Source organism: Rhinatrema bivittatum, chromosome 2, assembly GCF_901001135.1.
Source record: "Rhinatrema bivittatum chromosome 2, aRhiBiv1.1, whole genome shotgun sequence".
NCBI lineage: Eukaryota > Metazoa > Chordata > Amphibia > Gymnophiona > Rhinatrematidae > Rhinatrema > Rhinatrema bivittatum.
In genome coordinates this window covers 430,010,388-430,028,693 of record NC_042616.1, presented here as the reverse complement: position 1 = coordinate 430,028,693, position 18,306 = coordinate 430,010,388, and the positions used below count along the sequence as shown (strand labels likewise).

The window sequence follows — 18,306 nt, the reverse complement described above, 5'->3', positions numbered from 1 at the left end:
AATTTGTTCGGCGGGGAGGGGATGGGTTGTCAAATTGCATCTTGGCTTGGATACAGGTCAATACTGAGGGACTGCAGGTGTCATCCTTAGTTATATACTGGTTTCAATAAAACTTTATCTGTCTCCATCTGCTGGAAGGGGTACGAAACCCAGGAGTCTGGTTTGATCTGTGGTACTACAGGAATGAAAATTAGCAGGTAAGAACCAATTTTCCTTTCCCTGTACGTACCCAGATCAGTCCAGACTCATGGGATGTACCTAAGCCCACTAAACTGGGTGAGACATGGAGAGTCCCGCTTGCAGCAAATTCTCACCAAAACACACTATAGACGGAGCCGTGATGTCCAAGCAATAGTGTCTAGCGAAAGTGTGCAGCCACTTTCAAGTCGCTGCCCTGCAAATCTCCTGTAGTGACACCTGCTGAGCCTCTGCCCAAGCGGCTGCCTGTGAGCGTGTCGAGTGAGCCCTCAAACTGTCCAGCACCAACCAACTCTTGGAAATATAAGCCAAATCAATAGCCTGTTCTGGCCAGCGTGCATTAGTAGCTTTAGAAGTCTGGCGCCCCTTCCTTGGGCCATTCCAGAGGACAAAAAGATGATTTCACAAACGAAATTCATTAGTGACTTTCAGGTACCTTAACAAAGCATGCTGAACATCCAAAAGCGTCAGCTCCCTTGCATGTGGAGTACAGGAATCCAAGTCTGGAAAAGCCAGAAGTTTCACAGATTGATTAACATGAAACCCCAATACTACCTTCGAGAGAAAAGAAGGTACCCTACGCAAAGACACCCACCCCCCCCCCCTCTCAGAAATCTGCAGAAATGGATCCCTGAAACTCCGAAATCTGTTATGCCGAACCAATAGCTATCAGAAAGAGCATCTCTCCTCAGGGGTTCAACTGGAGCTGCACATAAAGCTGTAAGCACCAAATTAAGACTCCAAGATGGGCTAGCCTTCCTCACAGGAGGACACAAATTCTTCGCTCCCCAAAGAAAATCCACGACATCTGGGTGAGCAGATAGGGCATACCCCTGAACCTTACCGTGGAGACAGCCCAGAGCTGCTACTTGGACCCTCAGAGAGTTGTAGGCTAGAGCCTTGACCAGTCCTTCCTGAAGAAAAGTTAAAATATGCGACAATGCAGCTTGTAGTGCCTGCAACCCTCTAGCCACACACCAAGACTCAAAAACCTTCCAAATACGCACATAAGACAAAGACATGGAAGTCTGCCTGGCCTGCAGCAAGATGGAGATAACCGCTTCCAGATAACCTCTGCACCTCAATCTTCTTCTCTCAAAAGCCAGGCTGCAAGACAAAAATGAGCCACCTGATCTGAAAATATGGGGCCCTGGTGGAGAAGATTCTCCAGATGGATGATCCTCTGGGGCCTTTCTATGGCCAACTTGACAAGATCCGCGAACCAAGGGCAGTGAGGCCACTATGGAGCCACCTGGATGCTCCCAGATGTCTATCCTCCGTATCACCTTGCCTATCAGAAGCCATAGGGGATAGACATACAGCAGATCATCGCGAGGCCACAGAAGCATTAGAGCATCGATGCCTTCTGCCCCATGCTGACATCTGTGACTGAAGAATCATGGAGCCTTTGCATTCTCCCTGGTCGCCATCAAGTCCATAGAAGTCGACCCACATCTCCTCCAAATGAGATGCATGGTCACCTCCAACAGCTCCCACTCTCCGGGATCCAATGCCTTCTGACTCAGGAAGTCCACCTGCATGTTGCCCACTGAAGCAATGTGCAATGCTGCTATCTGCTCCAAGTGCTGCTCCGCTCAAAGGATCAACTCCTGTACCTCCAGGGCCAGTGCTTGACTCCTTAACATAAGAACATGCCATACTGGGTCAGACCAAGGGTCCATCAAGCCCAGCATCCTGTTTCCAACAGTGGCCAATCCAGGCCATAAGAACCTGGCAAGTACCCAAAAATTAAGTATATTTCATGTTACCGTTGCTAGTAATAGCAGTGGCTATTTTCTAAGTCAACTTAATAGCAGGTAATGGTCTTCTCCTCCAAGAACTTATCCAATCCTTTTTTAAACACAGCTATACTAACTGCACTAACCACATCCTCTGGCAACAAATTCCAGAGTTTAATTGTGCGTTGAGTGAAGAAGAACATTCTCCGATTTGTTTTAAATGTGCCACAAGCTAACTTCATGGAGTGCCCCCTATTCTTTCTATTATCTGAAAGAGTAAAAAAGCGATTCACATCTACCCGTTCTAGACCTCTCATGATTTTAAACACCTCTATCATATCCCCCCTCAGCCGTCTCTTCTCCAAGCTGAAAAGTCCATACCTCTTTAGTCTTTCCTCATAGGGGAGCTGTTCCATTCCCCTTATCATTTTGGTAGCCCTTCTCTGTACCTTCTCCATCTCAATTATATCTTTTTTGAGATGCGGCGACCAGAATTGTACACAGTATTCAAGGTGGGGTCTTACAATGGAGCGATATAGAAGCATTATGACATTTTCTGTTTTATTCACCATTCCCTTCCTAATAATTCCCAACATTCTGTTTCCTTTTTTGACTGCCGCAGCACTCTGAACTGACAATTTCAATGTGTTATTCACTATGACGCCTAGATCTTTTTCTTGGGTGGTAGCACCTAATATGGAACCTAACATTGTGTAACTATAGCATGGGTTATTTTTCCCTATATGCATCACCTTGCACTTATTCACATTAAATTTCATCTGCCATTTTGATGCCCAATTTTCCAGTCTCACAAGGTCTTCCTGCAATTTATCACAATCTGCTTGTGATTTAACTACTCTGAACAATTTTGTATCATCTGCAAATTTGATTACCTCACACGTCGTATTTCTTTCCAGATCATTTATAAATATATTGAAAAGTAAGGGTCCCAATACAGATCCCTGAGGCACTCCACTGCCCACTCCCTTCCACTGAGAAAATTGTCCATTTAATCCTACTCTCTGTTTCCTGTCTTTTAGCCAGTTTGTAATCCACGAAAGGACATCGCCACCTATACCATGACTTTTTACTTTTCCTAGAAGCCTCTCATGAGGAACTTTATCAAACGTCTTCTGAAAATCCAAGTACACTACATCTATTGGTTCACCTTTATCCACATGTTTATTATCTCCTTCAAAAAAGTGAAACAGATTTGTGAGGCAAGATTTGCCTTGGGTAAAGCCATGCTGACTTTGTTCCATTAAACCATGCCTTTCTATATGTTCTGTGATTTTTATGCTTAGAACACTTTCCACTATTTTTCCTGGCACTGAAGTCAGGCTAACTGGTCTGTAATTTCCCAGATCGCCCCTAGAGCCCTTTTTAAATATTGGGGTTACATAAGCTATCCTCCAGTCTTCAGTTACAAATGATGATTTTAATGATAGGTTACACATTTTTACTAATAGGTCTAAAATTTCATTTTTTAGTTCCTTCAGAACCCTGGGGTATATACCATCCGGTCCAGGTGATTTACTACTCTTCAGTTTATCAATCAGGCCTACCACATCTTCTAGGTTCACCGTGATTTGGTTCAGTCCATCTGAATCATTACCCATGAAAACCTTCTCCTGAATGGGTATCTCCCCAACATACTCTTTAGTAAACACCGACGCAAAGAAATAATTTAATCTTTCCGCAATGGCCTTATCTTCTCTAAGTGCCCCTTTAACCCCTCAATCATCTAACGGTCCAACTGACTCCCTCACAGGCTTTCTGCTTCAGATATATTTGAAAACGTTTTTACTGTGAGTTTTTGCCTCTACGGCCAACTTCTTTTCAAATTTTCTCTTAGCCTGTCTTATCAATGTCTTACATTTAACTTGCCAACGCTTATGCATTATCCTATTTTCTTCTGTTGGATCCTTCTTCCAATTTTTGAATAAAGATTTTTTGGCTAAAATAGCTTCTTTCACCTCCTCTTTTAACCATGCCGGTAATCGTTTTGCCTTCTTTTCGTCTTTTTTAATGTGTGAATACATCTGGACTGTGCTTCTAGGATGGTATTTTTTAACAATGACCACGCCTCTTGCACACTTTTACCTTTGTAGCTGCTCCTTTCAGTTTTTTCTTACAATTTTTCTCATTTTCTCAAAGTTTTCCTTTTGAAAGTTTAGCATGAGAGCCGTGGATTTGCTTACTTTCCCCCTTCCAGTCATTAATTCAAATTTGAACATATTATGATCACTATTGCCAAGCGGTCCCACCACCATTACTTCTCTCACCAAATCCTGTGCTCCAATGAGAATTAGATCTAAAATTGCTCCCTCTCTTGTCGGTTCCTGAACCAATTGCTCCATAAAAATGTCATTTATTCCATCCAGGAACTTTATATCTCTAGCATGTACCGATGATACATTTACCCAGTCAATATTGAGGTAATTGAAGTCTCCCATTAAGTCTACCAATTTGGCTAGCATCCCTAATTTCTCTTAGCATTTCACTATCAGTCTCACCATCTTGACCAGGTGGACAGTAGTAACTCCTATCACTATAGTCTTCCCTGACACACAAGGGATTTCTACCCATAAAGATTCAATTGTGCATTTAGTCTCATGCAGGATGTTTATCCTGTTGGACTCTATGCCATCCCAGACATAAAGCGCCACACCGCCTCCCGGGTGCTCCTTTCTGTCATTGCGATATAATTTGTACCCCGGTATAGCACTGTCCCATTGGTTGTCCTCCTTCCACCATGTCTCTGAGATGCCAATTAAGTCTATGTCATCATTCACTGCTATACATTCTAATTCTGCCATCTTACTTCTTAGACTTCTGGCATTAGCATATAAACATTTCAAAGTTTGTTTTTTGTTTGTATTTTCATTCTGCTTTTTAATTGATAGGGATGTTAGAATTTTTTAGCTCAGCTGAGTTTTTAGTTACAGGCACTTGGGTTACTTTTCTTATAATTGGAACCTCACTGTCGAGATGCCCTAATTCTAATGCATCATTAGTATCCTTTGAAGATACCTCTCTCCGAGCTATGCGCTGCTGAGCGACTGTCGGCTTTCCCCTTTGTTCTAGTTTAAAAGCTGCTCTATCGCCTTTTTAAAAGTTAGCGCCAGCAGTCTGTTTCCACCCTGGTTAAGGTGGAGCCTATCCCTTCGGAAGAGACTCCCCCTTTCCCAAAAGGTTCCCCAGTTCCTAACAAAACTGAATCCCTCTTCCTTGCACCATCGTCTCATCCACGCATTGAGACTCTGGAGCTCTGCCTGCCTCTGGTGACCTGCGCGTGTAACAGGGAGCATTTCAGAGAATGCTACCCTGCAGGTTCTGGATTTAAGCTTTCTACATAAGATCCTAAATTTGGCTTCCAGAACCTCCCTCCCACATTTTACTATGTCGTTGGTGCCCACATATACCACGACAGCCGGCTCCTCCCCAGCACTGTCTAAAATCCTATCTAGATGATGCGTGAGGTCCGCCACCTTCGCACCAGGTAGGCATGTTACCAGGTGATCCTCAAGCCCAACAGCCACCCAGCTGTCTACATTCCTAATAATCGAATCACCAACTATGACGGCTGAGCTTGTTCCCCCTCTGGCAGTTGATATAAGCTACTGTGGTTGCGTTGTCCAACAGAATTCTCACTGGACAAACGCGTAACTGAGGCAGAAAGGCAAGTAACAAAAACTGCACCGCTCTCATCTTTAACTGATTAATAGACCAGGAAGCTTCTTTCCTCGACCATTGGCCCTGCGCCACCTGATTCTGACACACTGCTCCCCAGTCTGACAGACTGCCATCGGTAGTGACCACCACCCAAGCTGGAATTTCCAAACTTACACCACTCTCTAGATTGGCCCAAAGCAGCTATCAGGAAAGACTGTCCTTGCCTTCTTTTAAGGTTATTGGTGTTTGGGTGGATCCTAGGACACTGTGGCAGCTGACCACGCCCACGCGGGGGGGGGGGGGGGGGCAGTCCCATGAGGGACCACAGTGTCAGGCTAAACTCCGGACAGACAAACACAGATTGAATCTCTCACAGGACGCTGGAACAGCGGATCCTCTGTAGGCAGTGCTGTAGTGGAAGAGAGACTGAGAGTTATGAGCACACAGTAGAATTAACATTCAGAGTCCCAAGTAGAATAGGAGAGCTCCGAGGCAGGGAGAGCAGGCCCTCGAGGAGCGAATACCTGATCCCTTCGAGCAGAGATATTCAGTAGCGCTGTACTCACTAGCAGTAGCAGAGATTCCACTAGACGAGAGGTCTGGCCCCGGAGCAGAGGGCAGGCCCTCGAGGAACGAGTACCTGATTCCGGCGAAGCAGTACTGTAGAGAGAGATGTTTCTTGTACTCACAGATGGTGACTGTAGTTAGTTCTTCCAAGTAGAAGGTAGGTGGTGCAGGCAGCGACTCAGGAAACATGGGCCCTCGAGGAGCAAGTACCAGTTTCCTGATAGCACCTGAAAAGAAGCAGAGAGGCTCCCGAGGAGCGGGTACCACTTTAGTGACCCCAAAAGGTAGTAAGAGTTCCAGTAGAGCTGGAGTGGCAGAGTACCTTAGGAATGGAGAGTGAATCCCATCCATATGAATACCTGTTGCTAACTCAACGAGCTAGTGAATGTAGTAGGCAGATATACCCTGGAGTCGTGACATCAGAACAGGGGGACACCCCTGAGGTACGCGCCAACATGGAAATAAAGATGAAGGCGGCATGCGCACGCACACCCTAGAGGTACCTTGAAGGAGAATGGCGGGAGGCAGCACCATAGCCGGTCCGGGGACACCGGAGAGGTCGGCAAGCAGGCACCGCGGCAGCCATCAGTCCAAGGTGAGCGAGAGGAGCCACAAATAGAGTGAGGTAGGCGGGGCGAAGCTGTCGAAGAACGGACGCAACACTTTCCCCCATGAGCAGCAAAAAGAGATGAAATTCCACCAACAATGGATTCCAGTGGGATAGGAGAGCCCTTTGAAGAGATCGCATATGCACGAATGCCCAAGGAACTATCTCCAGAGTTGACTCCATGGAACCTAGGACTTGCAAATAATCCCACACCCTGGGCACTGGGAGCTCTAACAGGTAACAAACCTGACCCTGTAACTTCACAATCCTCTCCTCCACGAGGATCACCCTCCCCTCTCTGGGGTCGAACCACACCCCCAGATACTCCAGAGACTGAGAGGGAACGAGATGATTTTTCATGACATTCATCACCCAGCCTAATGACTGCAAATGCTGCAGCATCTTCTGCACTGACTGTTGACAAAGAACTTCTGATTTTGCCCATATGAGCCAGTGGATCAGGTATGGATCCCCCAACATCTCTTCTCTTCTTAAAGCCACCACCACAACCATCATCACCTTGGTGAATGTATGTGGCACCAGCAGCAAACCAAAGGGAAGGGCTTGAAACTGCAAATGTTCCCTGAGAACGATGAAGCTCTGGTGCTCTTGCCGGATATCTATGTGGAAATAAGCCTCTGTCAGGTCCAGAAATGCTAAATACTCCCCTTTGCGCACTGCCACAATGACTGATCAACCTCACCACCACATCCACAGCAAATATGAATGCAGAAATTGTAGTAATGCTTATAGATCAGGTACATGGCTTCTTGGTTCCTCGCTCAATTTCTCCACCTCCACCTTTCTTTGATTGCTTCTGCTCTGTCTATCCTGCTTCCTTGCTTCTCCCACCTACCTCTCAACACTTAGTTGCCTCCTGCAGTTCCTGGCATGCATGCTTCACTAAGTAATTCAAAGTCATGTGATCCTGACAGCCTACAGTATTGCATGGAGCAGCACTGGCTAACTTCCTCATCATTATGAAACTGGAACAAAACTGTCAGTGCTGCATGTGTCAAACTTACTCAGCTACATCTGCAGAGAGGACCTACAGATGAGGGAAGAATAAAGTGTGATGGATACCAGTTGGCGTGGAGAAATAGTAACTGGTCACAACAGATGTGAGGAGGAAGAAAGAGTGATAGCACCAGGTTAGGGCAAGATGAAGAAAGAAGGAGAGAAAGAGTAGTGGCACCAGGTTAGGGGTAAGATGAAGGAAAAAGGGGAGAGAGTATTGGAACCAGAAATAAGAAGGAGAGCACACAAGGTGGGATGGGGAAGGAAGAAGGAAAGAGATAAAGAAATGGCACTGGGTGGGGATAGAACAGAGTGGCTGCACTGAATGGCTGGGTGGAGAGAGAGCAAAAACACTAGACAGAAGGAGCTGGATGTCAGTTATAGTGGAATATGTTAGTTTTATAAGTGGGGAGATCATTTATTTTAAAGAAATTGATTATGTTGATTCATTTTCATGTAATTTTATATTTTTTGTACTTTGCATTATTGTTTGTGTATTTTATAGTGTAAACCGCACCGGACTGGTCTGGTATCCAAAAGTATTATATGAGGTTAAAAATAAATAAATAAATAAATAAATAAATTAAGAAAGGGAGACAGCAGCAATGGATGGGATGGGGATGTGCTGTAGTTGTAGACAATATGGAAGAACTGTGATGGGGGGTGTGGAGGATGGTGGGTGTGGTGTGAAAGTATGGTTATAGAGGTGCTAGGTGAGTATGCAGGAGCAGAGGCAGTGAAGGGTATGGAGGTACCACAGCAGCAGTGGGGGAAATACGTAAAGGGCCAGCAACTACGGTGCCAAAGTTTGCCACATGCATAAACATCACACATGTGCTGTGACCCATTTCAAAGTAGAAAAGAAAATATCAAGTTTGTTTTAAGCATTCACACCTTTGTCTTTGGAACCCTTAGAAAGTACCAAGAACGAGATGTACAGTGGTAAGCATATTTTCCAAAAAATATAAAAGCAAAGAAATTTTGTTCAGGAAGAGATTTAACTACTTTTGATTTTTTTTAGTGTCTCACCTGACCTTCATACTCCGTGACTAACTTTATCATGATGTCCACTGCATGTCCTTGCTGCATATATTCCAGTCCAGGAGCATTTGGATCAGGAACATCGCCCAGACCATCTTCCCCATGGAAGTCGGATGCATGTAAGCGATCTCCAAGAATTGAAGTACTAACCCCTCGGTATACAGGAACCTAAAGAATGTAGTATGAAAAATGTTTGTATCATTTTACATGTTTTATGAAAACAAGAAAGCAGCCTACAATTGTCATGCTCCCAACTCTTTTATACAGTCTACTAATGGTCCTGTAGTTTTATTTATTTATTTGTTTGTTTGTTTATTTATTTATTAAAGGGGACATTATCGAGTCCAACCCGCCTCTCCCAATATCATTATTACAGGAAAATTGCTAAAGCTTATAGCCTACCCCTGTTTCTAATGAGAAAACAGACCTGCAAAGTCAAGGGTGAAGCTTCACTCTACCATATCACAAAGAAATTCAAGGGAGAGAGACTATCTCAAGAGGTAGCTTAAGAATATTTAATTTGGTGAAATAACTTGTTTTGTAACACTAAAATGTCACTATAAATAGTTAATCACTATTTTTCATTATGCTCCACATCTTTTTCAATTACCGTATTTTTCGCTCCATAAGAAGCACCTGACCATAAGACGCACCTAGGATTCAGAGGGGGAAAATTTAAAAAAAAAAAAAAATTTGTGCTAAACCGGCTCTGGTCTGGGCGTCTTATGGAGCAAATTAGGGGAGTGCATAGATTTTTTTTTTTCTCCCCATTTTGTTTTCGGGTCTGGGGAGGGCCATTTCGGTCCACTCCCCAGATCAGAAAACTTTTCTTTCTCTGGGAACCCCTCCCTCCCCAAAAAAACCCCATCCCCACCCTCCTGACCCCCCCAAGACCTGCCGACTTAATTTACTGCAACCCCCCAAGACCTGCCGATTTAATTTACTGCAACCCTCCACCCTCCTGACCCCCCCCCCCCCCCCCAAGACCTGCCAAACGTCCCTGGTGGTCCAGCGGGTGTCCAGGAGCGGTCCGGGAACGATCTCCTGAGCGTGGGCCGTCGGCTGCCAGTAATCAAAATGGCGCCGACGGCCCTTTGCCCTCACTATGTCACTGAGACCAACCCCAGTGACATAGTGAGGGCAAAGGGCCGTCGGCGCCATTTTGATTACTGGCAGCCGACGGCCCACGCTCAGGAGATCGTTCCCGGACCGCTCCTGGACCCCCGCTGGACCACAAGGGACGTTTGGCAGGTCTTGGGGGGGGGTCAGGAGGGGGGGGTTGCAGTAAATTAAGTCGGCAGGTCTTGGGGGAGTCAGGAGGGTGGGGGTTTGTTAGATTTTTGTGGTTTGTTTTTTTTTATATTCGCTCCATAAGACGCACATACATTTTCCCCCCACTTTTGGGGGAAAAAAAGTGCATCTTATGGAGCGAAAAATACGGTAATTCATTCGACACCCCTAGCTTAGGTAAAGCTCTTTCATCATTAAGTGATAATTGTATTAGTCCTGAATTCTTTGCAGGTTGTGAAACCCTTTCTGGGGACCTGAAATTGTTCTGTCTTTCCCTTTTCCCATAGTACTGAGATTACAGACCTTTGACACAACAATTTATTTTTTGAATGATAATAGGATGGGTTGACAAACAAAATACTTGAGATCTTATTTTGAGGACTACGGTGACCAAGATAAACAAAGGATGGAACCGAGGCAAATTGCACTGCAAGGAACCAACCTAAGCAACTTTTCTGAATAATAAACAACTCATTCAAACAGCCATAGTCTCGAGCAGGAATGAAGGAAGTCTCCAATTTGGATTGTGAAAATTCTGCTAATGTCTTCTATTCATTTATTAATTTAAATATACCGCCTTCTGGTTGGAAAACCAATCAAAGTGTTGTATAATAAACTTAAAAAATGCAATTATATAAAATTACATAATAAAACAAAAATTATCCATATTTGTGCCCTTGGGTGGGTTCCATGACTCCTACACTCTTGCTAAATGAGCCTTAAGTTCTAAGCGATGAATTTTCAAATAGTTACATTAGGAGTGTGCTCGCAAGAGCAATAAATAAGCATGTAAGTAGCATGTACACACATGTATGCTATTTTATAAAACTTGAGAGAATATGTATATTTGCAGTATTAAATGTAGATTTTGCCTGGGAGAAAAAGGAAAAGTCTCGGGGCGTTCTGACGGGATTCTGAAGTAAGCACACAAGTGGCTATTTTGTAAGATGTAGAAATGATTACATTATCAAACTTGTCTGGGCATTTTTATACCTGCTAATTGTCTTTTGTCTACGGTTTTTGGATGAGAGGGCTGGGTAAACTGGTGGAGGTATACAGTGACGTGCTGGAGGGTATGGGTGAACTGGTGGAGGCATCGACAAACTAGTGAGTCCAAGTATTTGTCCAAATATGTATTTTCAGAGTAGTGGGTTATTGCGCTCAAAGTGTTCAAATTATTACACACATTTTTTTTTTAATGGGTAGAAAGTATGTCTTTGCACTACAAATATACATGCATACTGAAACATTTGGGAGTAATTTTCAAAAGGATTTACATGCTTAAAACTGGGTTTTACCAATGTAAATGCACTTTACCCATGCAAGAGGGCTTTTGAAAATTGCTACAAAATTGTTATGGTTTTGGTAGAAATGTGAACCCTGGGCTGAGATGAGAGATGTCTCCACCCTCAGGGAGGAGCCCTGTGAGCCTCACCATCAGCAAGCGTAGTCTCGGTGGCGTGGGACACAGCTAGAAGTTGAGACTTTATTTAAAAAGAAGGAAAAGTATTATCCACAGAATTATAGTTGTAGCAATATAGTCCAGAGCACTGGGAATTACCCAGGATGAAGCCACAGGTGAGAAGATCCAGTAGTGACCCGCGGAGCGGGGTATGCCGAGGTTTACTGCACCATAGATGTTGGAGAGCTGGTAGAGATGCCGGAACCCGGAAGTGGCTCCCAAAGTAGATGACAATGCTCTGAAGCACAGGAAGGCTGAATATACTCTACTGTAGGAGAACGGTAGTGGCCTGAGGCTCAGGGTACACCGCAGGTATTCTTCACTGTAGTTCCAAATAAAAGAAGTCAGTAGAAGTACTTCACAAGAGATGGTTCCTGGAGACAGAGAGAGAGAGACCTGGGGAGCAGGTCTGGTAGCAGTCAGGCAGGTAGGCCCTCCAAGGAGCGGGTACTCAGAGCGTTAGTTGCCAAGACTAGTCAGGAACAGGAAGTCCTTGAATGAGGTGGATTCAGCAAGACGGAACTCCTTGCTAACTCAAGGAAGGCAAGGGCGGGTCAGGTTAAGTATGCTAGCGGATTGACTCATCGGGAGGGGATGCCCCTGAGGTTCCCGCCATGACGTATTCAAAAGGAGGCCCTTGTGTGTGCGCATGCACCTAGGTGATTCCGGATCCAAGATGGCAGTTGGCAGTGCCCACGCTGTTCCGGGAATGCTGAAGGGGTTGGCGGGGGTTCGCAGAGATAGCCATTCTTCCCAGTCTTAATAGTGCAGGGAAAAAAGAGGTGAGCATGAGAGGTCGCAGCTGTCTGTGACCGACAGGCGTAACAAATATAAGCTATTGACTTATCAATAGTTTTTATGCTTGTTAAGTGCACTTAATGTGGGTAAATGGACTTTTGAAAATTGCTATAATGGTATCTTGCATTTACATACGTAATTCCTTTGAAAATTACCTCCTTTGTACATATAGTACTTTCACCCCACAGTATATACCATATTTTTCGCTCCATAAGACGCACCTGACCATAAGACGCACCTAGGATTCAGAGGGGGAAAATTAAAAAAAAAAAAAAAATTTGTGCTAAACCGGCTCTGGTCTGGGCGTCTTATGGAGCAAATTAGGGGAGTGCATAGATTTTTTTTTTTCTCCCCATTTTGTTTTCGGGTCTGGGGAGGGCCATTTCGGTCCACTCCCCAGATCAGAAAACTTTTCTTTCTCTGGGAACCCCTCCCTCCCCAAAAAAACCCCATCCCCACCCTCCTGACCCCCCCAAGACCTGCCGACTTAATTTACTGCAACCCCCCAAGACCTGCCAATTTAATTTACTGCAACCCCCCACCCTCCTGACCCCCCCAAGACCTGCCAAACGTCCCTGGTGGTCCAGCGGGTGTCCAGGAGCGGTCCGGGAACGATCTCCTGAGCGTGGGCCGTCAGCTGCCAGTAATCAAAATGGTGCCGACGGCCCTTTGCCCTCACTATGTCACTGAGACCAACCAATAGCAGTGGTCGGTCCCAGTGACATAGTGAGGGCAAAGGGCCGTCGGCGCCATTTTGATTACTGGCAGCCGACGGCCCACGCTCAGGAGATCGTTCCCGGACCGCTCCTGGACCCCCGCTGGACCACCAGGGACGTTTGGCAGGTCTTGGGGGGGGGTCAGGAGGGGGGGGGTTGCAGTAAATTAAGTCGGCAGGTCTTGGGGGAGTCAGGAGGGTGGGGGTTTGTTAGATTTTTGTGGGGGGGTTTTTTTATATTCGCTCCATAAGACGCACATACATTTTCCCCCCACTTTTGGGGGAAAAAAAGTGCGTCTTATGGAGCGAAAAATACGGTAAATACTAGCATACATTTCCGCAAATAATGTACCGTGGACAGTTTTGAAAATTGGAGTGATAATGCAATGTTTCTTTTCATACAGTTGCTGAAGTTAATATTAATGTGAAAGCAATTTGGATGTAACCCCTTGTGGATGTTTTAAGTCCCTAGGGCACGCAATCTAATTTATATCTTCTGGGGCTGCTCTGACGAGCATTATTCATCCCACATTGACTCTTAATCCCTGAAAGGGACTCTTTTTAGGGGGGGGGGGCGGGGTGCTCTCGCTTATAGCCCAGCCGATAAAAGAAGGTCGCCAGTGTATGTACTGTACTTTAGGTACTTTCCATGGGGTGAGAGGCTGGAATAACTCAGACAGGACCAGGTCTGGATGTTAAAAATAAAGTTGACTGGTTATTAAAGTTAAATAAAGTCCAGTGTCCAAATTGATGAGTTTACATCTGAATGGTGTTACAGAATAGCTCTGAGTAGGTAGGTGTCCTTAATCTAGACCTCTAAGTAGAGCCCATAGTGATTTTAAATGCACATAACTCTCCCCAGCTGCTGTGAGGGAATCCTAGTGGAGGTGTCCTCAGCTATACTGCAGAAATGCTACCTTTAGTCATCTTTTCCTCGGACACCCAGCCTGTCCTGGTCCTGCAGACGGAAGAGATACGGATGGGGTCTCCTTCTCGGGTACTTCCTTCATTTAGTTCAGTTAAGTCTTTCAGTGGGACCAGGCTTCTTATCCAGCACTGCAATCCCATTGGGGAGGGGGGGCGGATCCAAAAACATCCCCAGCTAACTCAAATCCAAACTTACTTCAAACTGGATAACATCTTCCTGAACTGGAATTCATGCCATCACAGGTGCCTCCCACATTCAGGTTGTTAATGGGCTCACTGGTCTTCAGTCCCCGTCCTTTGAGCACAGCCAGTGAGGATGACTTTCCCCAAAGAAGCAGAGTGAAACCCGGTCCCTTTCAAAAGAGAACTCCGCTAGCCTTCCCTGCCTCTCACAGCAGGATCCATCACTGGTGCATGCCTACCAAGGATGTAAAGAAGGTTCACAGGTCTTTGGTCCCCTGGTGAGAGCCCTTTTGTCCCTAAACGGTATCAGGCTCAACAATATCTCTCTCTGTAACTTAAAGTAAGAAGGACCCTCTGGCTGGGAGTGCATGATGAGGTATCCCCTCTGACAGAAACCTCCTAAGGGCGAGGCCAGGAGGCCCTACCAGAGTGTGGAAAAAATACATCTCTACTCTGACTGCTTCCTCAAACTGAACCCATGGTGTCCTAAAATGGCTGGGCTAAATAGAGCAGAGGCTCCAATCCAGAACCTCTGAGTGGGAGGGACTGAAGGGTATGGATGGCTTCTTAACAGAGTGTTATACAACAGAGACAGGGACATCTGGTGGCCATACCCAGCAGGGGTGCCACATGGAGTAACTCAAATTTCTTAACTTGCTTTCTTGAATCCTGTGCCTCTTGAGGGGCTGGTCAAACTGGTTGTGAACACCTCACTAAGGGAAGGGATCATGCCACATTGTCTAAAAACAGCAGTTGTGTAAAGACTTATGAAAAAAACTTCCTTAAATTACAAAATTCAGGGTAATTAGAGGCTGGTTAAATTATTGAATGTACTGCAGCAGACTAGCTATAGAAGTTCTTAATTAATAATTCTTTTTAGATATTTGCCAATCTGGCTTTAGATTAAGCCACAACCCTGTCTAGCCGAACTCACCAGTCTTGCGAGCTTCCGTAATCACACTGTATTCTTCCACCCTCCTTTGGCAGTTCCTCTCAAACACAGCACTGGGTCTTCAGGTTATGGTAAGCACATGGCCAGAGCTTTATTACTTGAGTCCATTCTCCTCAACTGGGGTTCATCTGGGCTCATCATTAAAGTCAAATTTGTTCATTGATTGAGTCTGTTACTGTCTTGCCCTGAGAATGCCCTCCCTTTCCACTGAGGAGTGAGGAGCAATCCCAACCTCCCATTTACTATTGAAACGGCAGTGTTAACTTTGTGGATCAGGAAGGCCCCATCCAGCCATGCAAGCTGTAATTGGTCTGACTTCCTCCCTTTAACTTCTGACTTCTGTAAAAGAAAGTGGTGGCCAGAACTTCTGTCCAAAATTTAAACTGTGTGTCATGTTCACTTCAACAGTGCATGGAGGGCCTGTCCCTGCCATTAGAGCGCATGAGCAGAACGCCCTTGCCATACATCAAAATAAGTAAAACTGTGACAACTTTATTGGTAATAAATAATAAATACAAATGACATACATGGCCAGATGAACCTCCTGCTTTCACCATAGGCTACAACAGCAAATCCTCACTTGTTGGAGACTCCCTTTGGCTTATTCTGCCCCTGAGAACCAATCAACGTGAGGTGGTAAAGAATTAGCAACAGCGTGCTCAGACCTCCTCTTGCTCCCATAGCACTTGCTTCTCCTTTTCCTCTTGCCAGCAGAAGCTGCTGTGGTCTTCCCTCCCAGGCTAGCTCACTTTTCCTGCTCGCCTCCTTCTCTCACCAGGAGAAAGGCAGAAGGCAGCAGGAACTCCTGGTTCTCCTTCTCTCACCAGAGCAGGACCCGATGTGTCTTGTATTACATTTTCAAGGGCAGATATTAAAGATGAATCATTTTTACCAAGGCAAAGTTAACAAAAAGAAAAAGACTGCCCTAGTGAAAACTGAGCAGATGTCAAACCCTAATTGCCCCCAGCCAGATAATTTGTTAGCCAAACCCTCACTACACTTGCTGATGGACAAAGCCAAGCCTGTTCTGTTCCCCCCAACTGCGGATGGGCCGGCACAAGTCAGCCACTCTGTTTTTGATTGACTGATCTGAATCATTGGCCATTAGCAATGCTTCCTCCTTGAAGGCTGGGACCGATGAAGTACAAGGAAGAGAAGGAGTGCAGGAGATGGGCCATAATGGGAAAAGCATGAGAAGGAAGAAGGGGGCAAAGATGCAGGAAAGAGGACATTTGTCGGGGAATGGGGAGGCAGAAAGGGAAAAAGTTGAAGGATGGAAGAAGAAGCAAGCGAGACCAAAGCAGAGAAAGTGAACTTGGGAAAATGCTATGAGGAAAAATTACAAAACCAAGAGAAAAAGAAAAAGATGGGGAGGAAGGAGCTTCCTAGCTTCACCCAAAGGAGTTTATGATAGAAGAGACACCTCCCAGTGCCCTCCCTGTCTGAGGCTCCTTCTTATAATTTCCAGCGAGATAGACATTTAAGCCTGATACACTTTAGGGGCAAAAGGGCTCTCACCAGGGGACCAAGGACCTGTGAGCCTACTCTAAACCCTAGGTGGGCAAGCACCAGTGATGGATCCTGCTGTAAGAGACAGTGAGGGCAGAGGAGATATCTGGTTTAAGCTTTAATTTTTTGGACTTGAGCTACGTGGGGAATATTTTTGGATCCCCCTTCCCCACTGGGATTTCAGAGCGAAAAGCCTGCCTGATCCCACTGACTTTTCCCTAAGAGAAGTTCCCCAGGAAAAAAGAACAAACAACTATGAAAGGAGCAACTAAACTAAAGGAAGGAAGAACCAGAATCAGGAGATCCCATCCGGATTTCCTCCCATGGGACCAGGACAGGCTGGGTGTCCATGATGAAGATGTCTAAAAGGTAGGATCTTTGCAGTAAATCTGGGGATACCTCCACTAGGATACAGCCGCTGGGAGAGTTTGCGCAGTTAACATCACCATGGGCTCTACCCACAGGTCTGAATTAAGGACACCTGCCCACATGGGAAAAATCCCCAAAGACCCATCAATCAGATGTAAACTCACACTTCTGGATCATGGACTTTAATTTATTATTCCCAATCAGTAAACTTAATTTTAACACCCAGACCTTGTCCTGTCTGATTATTACAGCCTCTCACCTCATGGTCTTACGCACAGAAGTGCCGAGCCCAGAGAAAGGGACAGTCCAGGGGACGGGGAGGGGAGGAGCTAGAGGCGGCTAATTTGCTCCTCTGCTGGGGAAGCAAAAGGTAAAATAAAAAATTTGAGGTTAGATAGGGATAGGGATAGGGGGCAGGAAGGAGAGGGGAAAAGGGAGGAAGGTCAGTTAGGTGGGTTGAAAAGTTCCCTCCCAGTCCGCTCCTTAATTGGAGCGGATTGGGAGGGAACTGGGAGAGGCCCGATCCCGTCACCCGCGCATACTTTTACAAAATTAGCCCCCCCCCCCCCCCCGCGCACGCCTCCCACACATGCACGTGCGGATTATAAAATCCTGCATGCATGTGCGCGCAGCCCACGGATTTTATAACATGAGTGTGCCGGCATGCGCATGTAATACAATCGACACGTCCATGTGTGCGCACCGGGAAGTGCATGCACCTTTTAAAATCTACCCCTAAGTCTTTAAGGACCTTAAAAAGTTCCTTGTGGGAAATCCTTGAGGTGATGGTCAGAGCCTCCTAAGGGTCTCTTTTTTCCAAATTCCTGCAGGAATCTGTAGGAGGGAGCCCAGGAATTAAAATCTCTCTTTAGGAGCTCCTGTAAAACCATGGAAGATTCCAGTTGCCCGGCTGTCTCTTAGGCTGGCCTTTCTGTGGCCACCTAAGAGGAAGATGCAGAATAACCTTCAAGAAAGTCCTTTCCTATGGAGTTCTTTTTACCTTCATGCATCTAGTAAATGTGAGTAATTCATTTTCCAGCCCAGGGTTCTGAAGAAGTCAGATGCTGGCATCTCCTGGTCATTTTTGAAACTTGTATCACATTTTATTGGTACCAATTAGCTCTTGTAAGCAGGAGCTCAGTAACAAGCTATAGCGGCACAGGAAGTGTTTATGAATTTGTAATGTTTACCCTGGTCCAGCTAGCACAGAAAGAAGAGCCTTAGATGGAAATATGTTTGCTACTAACCTCATGAACT

The 18,306-nt window shown here is 45.5% G+C and overlaps 1 protein-coding gene across 2 annotated transcripts in view; it reads right to left on the bottom strand.

The window, feature by feature from the left end:
- LOC115084904 (pyrimidine-specific ribonucleoside hydrolase RihA-like) overlaps nt 1-18,306 on the bottom strand; it is a 139,432-nt gene that overhangs the window by 66,803 nt on the left and 54,323 nt on the right. For both annotated transcript variants that reach the window (XM_029590310.1, XM_029590309.1), the window contains exon 3: nt 8,833-9,012. In XM_029590310.1, coding sequence (XP_029446170.1) covers nt 8,833-9,012 — 180 coding nt within the window. The remainder of the gene's footprint in view (nt 1-8,832; nt 9,013-18,306) is intronic.